The 5,927-nt window shown below is 43.3% G+C and overlaps 2 protein-coding genes across 2 annotated transcripts; both read left to right on the forward strand.

Annotated features, from left to right (window-relative positions):
* Positions 1–358: 358 nt before the first annotated feature.
* Positions 359–729, forward strand: LOC125482606 (histone H4). The gene has a single exon (XM_048594710.1). The coding sequence runs from the start codon at positions 374–376 to the stop codon at positions 683–685; it is 312 nt and encodes a 103-aa protein (XP_048450667.1). The 5' UTR covers positions 359–373; the 3' UTR covers positions 686–729.
* Positions 730–1,639: 910 nt separating this feature from the next.
* LOC109932568 (histone H3) lies at positions 1,640–2,051 on the forward strand. The gene has a single exon (XM_020531721.2). The coding sequence runs from the start codon at positions 1,641–1,643 to the stop codon at positions 2,049–2,051; it is 411 nt and encodes a 136-aa protein (XP_020387310.1). The 5' UTR covers position 1,640.
* The last annotated feature ends 3,876 nt before the right edge of the window (positions 2,052–5,927 follow it).

A 5,927-nucleotide genomic window follows, 5' to 3' on the forward strand; every position in this document is an offset into this window, starting at 1 on the left:
GACATTGAATTGGAAGCAACCGTGTGTTGTCTCGTTAAGAAAGGCCGGGACATGGCCGTTTAATTGTGTCGCAACTGCTTTTAAAAGTTCCAGGTTTTATTATCTTTGAACATGAAGCTTGAGTCTGCAGGTTTTCTGCCGGGCATTATGTTCACAGCCCTTGTGGAGAAAAGGTTGAGTTCCAGATTCATTTGGGGGTGGGAGTTAGCTGGAGGCGGAGCTGGACATTTCTCTGTGTCTCGCTCATTTTCCTGCCCGGGCCGCCTCTCACTCTGCGTCAGCTCTTTCTCAGTCAGGCCGGGGCGGGCTGTATAAAAAAGGAAGGTGAGGCAGCTCGAATCGCATTCGGCAGCGATTGGAGTGAAGAAGCGTGATGTCTGGAAGAGGCAAAGGAGGCAAAGGCCTGGGGAAAGGCGGAGCGAAGCGGCACCGCAAAGTACTCCGTGATAACATCCAGGGCATTACGAAACCAGCCATCCGGCGCCTGGCTCGCCGTGGTGGGGTCAAGCGCATCTCGGGCTTGATCTACGAGGAGACCCGCGGGGTGCTGAAGGTTTTCCTTGAGAATGTGATCAGGGATGCGGTCACTTACACTGAGCACGCCAAGCGCAAGACGGTCACTGCCATGGATGTGGTGTACGCTCTTAAACGCCAGGGCCGCACTCTCTATGGATTCGGCGGCTGAGCAAATCGACCCTTTTCCAGCGAACCCAAAGGCTCTTTTCAGAGCCACCCAAACCGTCCAAGTGAGAGCGGAGACCTGAGCACAGGAAAGGCAGCACATAGAGAGCGTGTCGTGTACCGCAGCTGGTTATTCCATATTTCGAATTGTAATCGTGCCCTGATGCGAAATGTCACAGATTGCAGTATTTCTATTTCAGTTCAGATATTCAGTTCAGTTTTCATTCGGGGAAGCCTGCAGATGTTTCAATGGCGTATTGTTACACTCATTCTGTTGCAGTTTTCGGAATAATTCTAACTGGGTGAAAGAAAAATGAGCCGATAAATTGAGATTGTGTAACTTTTTTAGCGTACACTATTAGCTTTGAATATGCTTAAATCGGCGGTGTTATTTAGATTCATTGACGGAGGTGACACGGCCGGTTGATGAGTTTGAGACAACAAAGTGTGGAGCTGGATGAACACAGCAGGCCAAGCAGCATCAGAGGAGCAGGAAGGCTGACGTTTCGGGCCTAGACCCTACTTCAGAAGTCTGGGCTGTGTTAAAACCCCGCGCTTTCCTCCTACCTGTTACGGGCAGATGAGGCAATGATCCCGCGTCCTGTCCGCGTTAAATGCAAGTTAGGTTTAAAAAGAAATCCCACAAAGTACAGATTTTATCGTCGTTGGACTTTATTTTGCATTTAAATATTTAACTTAATTTCAGGATTGCGAGGGTAAAATCGGCGGGCTTTTTGAAATTGACAAACTGTCATTTCAAGTTAACCAATCAGACTCCAACAATTATTTTATTGCCTTTTCTGTACCTTCCGCAGCTGTTTCTCAGTGGGTTGAGGGGCGGAAGTGTATCCAGTCGCAGTTCTAATGCGGGCTCTTCAATTCCCTTAAATAGGCAGCACCGCCGCAGGCTCAGCATTGATAGCAGCAGTGTGTAAGTGTGTTGCAGAGAATTGAAGAGAATGGCCAGAACCAAGCAGACAGCGCGCAAATCCACCGGAGGGAAAGCTCCCCGCAAACAGCTGGCCACCAAAGCGGCCCGCAAGAGCGCTCCGGCCACGGGCGGAGTGAAGAAGCCTCATCGCTACAGGCCCGGCACGGTGGCTCTGCGGGAGATCCGCCGCTACCAGAAATCCACTGAGCTGCTGATCCGCAAACTGCCCTTCCAGCGCCTGGTGCGGGAGATCGCTCAGGACTTCAAGACTGACCTGCGGTTCCAGAGCTCGGCCGTGATGGCCCTGCAGGAGGCCAGCGAGGCTTACCTGGTGGGGCTGTTTGAGGACACCAACCTGTGTGCCATCCACGCCAAGCGAGTCACTATCATGCCGAAAGACATCCAGCTGGCCCGCCGGATCCGCGGGGAGCGCGCCTAAACGGAGCGTACGTTAACCCCGAGAAACCCAACGGCTCTTTTCAGAGCCACTAAACTATCCAAAAAGAGCCGACCTGATGCATGATGTGCGTTTCGTTGTTATATTTCCATATCTTACCATTATTGCACCGGGCTAATTCAGCTGTAATTGCAGGAACTGCATCTAGCTGAAGAAAACACACAAGTGCGTAGGACTGATACATTTGTGTGATTTAAATTAAAACTCAAGAAGCGTATTTTAATTATAAATTGAGGTTTAAATTAGTCACAAAATAATTGAAGTACGGCATCCCTGTATGCAAATTAGAAATTCACAGCAAAACCTCTGCTTTTTGCTTCCCTTGGCCGTTCCTCCAGTTCTCCGTTCAGCCTCCTGTTTGTTTACCTTGGATTCCAGCATCTGCTGTTTCTTTTTTCTGATAACTGTGACCATGGCTGAGAAGGAGGGTGGGGAAAATGGCGCCAAATCGTTAAACGCTTTCTTGCAAATTTGCAAATCCCGCTAATATGTAGAAACCATGAGGCGGTTTTACACAGAAGAATGCAAGTGTACTTAATGAGTTGCTTTGATTTTTCAGATTACAAAATCTGTAGTTCACACAATTTGTTTCCTCATTCCACAAGAGGCTTCTCTCTCTCTCTCTCTCTCGCTACTGTGTTGCTTTACATGTTTTTTTTAGAATCTCCTCGGATTATTTTTACCGCTATCTCATATCCCCTCTTTGCCCTCCGGATCTCCCTCTTCAGAATGCACCTACTCTTTTTATACTGTTCAAGAGATTCAGTTAAAGCTCATTTTCAATATCTAATATCTTTTTTTCCTATTCTCAACGTCGAACCTTAATAATCTAATTCAACCATTGCTCATTAATCCTACTTTGGTAGATGCTCTTCGGAACGTTTGTTCAGATTCGATCAGTCAAACGGTCTCTTTCTGCTGTGTTTGGATTCCATGAACGTGCTTCCTGATCGGTGTATTGATAGGGACACCGTCTTTTCATTCGTTTTAAAGTCTCCCTCCCTTATTCCAGCTTACACCTTACTGCTGTAACTATTGAAGATATTTCTTAAAATTGTCCAGTGAAAATGTGGTTTGAAATTATAAATTGGAAAGGAATGATCACCTTGATGAGATTGTATTGATAGGCCCCACAATAGTCAGATGGACATTGACGAACATATATGTAGAGACATCGCAGACATAATATGTAAGGATAATAATGTTGTTATAGGTGATTTTAATTTTCCAAAGGTTGAGTGGTACTACACTAGTGTCAAAGGTTTGGATAGTGAAGAACTTGCTAATTGTGTTCAAGAAAATTTTCTTTAATATGTAAATATTCTTGGTAGAGACAGGGAAAAAAAATGTTTTCTTCAGTAATAGGGCAGGGCTAGTGATTGATGTGATAGTGCAGGAACACTTTGGGTCTATGATTGTAATTCTATCAGCTTTAAGTTAGTTATGAAAAAGATAATACTTCCTTGAAAGTTAAAATTTTTAATTGAAGTAAGGCAAATATTAATGGTATGAGACAAAAAATTTCAAAAGTCATACAATAGAATCCCTATAGTGTGGAAACAGCAATTTGGCCCAAAAAGTCCACACCGCTCTCCAAGAGCATCCCACTCAGACCCATTCCCCTATCTAACACACCTAACCTAAATATCCCTGGGCACAATGGGCAATTTTAGCTTGGCCAATCCACCTACCCTGCACATCTTTGGACCGTGGGAGGAAACCCACGCAGACATGGGGAGAAGGTGCAAACTTCACACAGACAGTCGCCCAAGGCTGGAATCGCACCCGGGTCCCTGGCACTCTGAAGTGCTAACCACTGTGCCACCCATTGGAGGAGAGTGTTCACAGGTAAGGGGATGTCTGATAAGTGGAAGGCATTCACAAGTTTCATGTGAAAGTTCAGAGTTAATATGATCGTCTTAGAGTAAAAGGTAAGGCTGGTAGGATAAAGGAACAATGAATTAATAAAGATATTGAGGTTCTCATTGAGAATACGAAAGAAATCGTATTAGATAGAGATGACTGGGTTCAAATGAGTGTAGGGACAGGAGGAAAAGAAAAGACCTTTTCATCGGTAATATGGCAGGGCTAGTTACTGATGTGATAGTGAGGGAGCACTATGGAGTGTAGGGGCATTCTGAAGAGATCAGGAAAGCAAAGAGGGGATTCAAGATAGCTTTGGTGTTAAAGTTTAGGATAATCCAAAGAGATTCTGCAAGATCATTAAAAGCAAGCGAGTGATTAGAGAGAAAGAGTCGAGCTCTTAATACAAAGGCTATTTATTTGAGTTTTGAAACTCAGAAGACGGGAGGAATAGAAAACAAATATTTCACAAATAATATTGTTGGGGGAGAGAAATAAAAGCTAGAGAACTTGGGAAATAAATATTGATATTTTGAAAACAGTTCATATTACAGAAGAGGAAGCGTTGGAGGTCTTGGAAAACATAGAGTTGAATAAATGTCCAGAACCTGATATACTGTATTGAGGATATTGTAGGAAGTTAGGGAGGAATTTGCAGAAACCCTTGCAGTAACGTTTGTATCGTCAATAACTATGGTGAGGTGTGGCATGACTGGAGGTAGGCTAATGTGCCTTTATTTTCAAGAAGGGATGTAAGGAGAAGCTTACTAAGTATAGGCCTGAGAATCTGAATTATGTGGTGGTACATTGTTGGAGGTGATTCCGAAAGATAAGATTCACATGTATGGGGTAGGTGAGGGTTTTCAAAGAATGGTTAGGGATAGTCAGCATGGTTTTGAGTGAGGGAAATTATATCTCAAAATTGATTGAATTTTTTGAGGTAGTAACCAAGATGATTGAGAGCAGAGTGGTAGACATTGTTTACTTGGACTTTAGTGAAGTGTAGGGGTGACCTGCATACAACAAAGCGGCCCCTGTTTGAACAAAGACACACGAGGACTAAACAAAATGGGGCGGTCTGCTCTAACATTTAAAGTGAAACATACTAATACTTTGGAAGAGATCTGCCCAAGGTCATAGAAAGGCCCTGCAACCAATCATCTGAGACAACGAGGTGTAGAGCTGGATGAACACAGCAGGCCAAGCAGCATCAAGTCAGTTTTGATAAGAGGATGCCTAAGAATGGACAGATGACTCCAGTCTCAATGAAAGGATGTTGCTCCACTCGAGACATAGCACCAGGGGTCTAAATCTTAGCTTAGACTAACTCCCTAAACAGCTACAAAAAAGAACAACAGCTAAAGGTATTTCATAAAAGTTAGCTTTTTAAACTATAGTATTAAGAAAAAAAAAGGTTCTATTGAAAGAATTATTTTGATAATCACAGAAGTAGGTTTCAATATATAACCAGAATATAATACAAGCAGTTGAGGAAAACACATTTAAACCCATGTGAAAGTGAATCAGCTTTAGGACATGCCTTGTCTCACATCCTAAACAAGCTGGATTGATCCAATTCATTAGTGACAAAGTGTTAGCGGTAAAAGTAGCTGTAGAACTTTACACTTTAAGTATTGTTATAAGATTAGAGCTAATCATGTAGCTGTTACTTAAAACTAACTGCCATATATATATCAGGATGCCGGAAATATCAAATTTAATCAATCCTTTTAGAAAGGGGTCACACATAATACCACAAATAATAGGATTCAAACAGCTCTTGGAGATAAAGTCTAGGACAGACCAGGAGTATAGCTAACAACTTATAGAATGTGAATTAATAGGATGCATAGAAAGATCCCCAACGCCCAGTGATGACAATGTCGAGTAAACACCATGAGATAATGAGAACCTATGCTGTTCCTATGACCATGATTGATTCGGTGTCCCATGGGGTTGGGTGTTTGGATTAAGGTGAAGGACAGTGACTACTTT

This window comes from Rhincodon typus, unplaced genomic scaffold (genome assembly GCF_021869965.1).
Source record: "Rhincodon typus isolate 14 unplaced genomic scaffold, sRhiTyp1.1 hic_rhity00013362, whole genome shotgun sequence".
Classification (NCBI taxonomy): Eukaryota; Metazoa; Chordata; class Chondrichthyes; order Orectolobiformes; family Rhincodontidae; genus Rhincodon; species Rhincodon typus.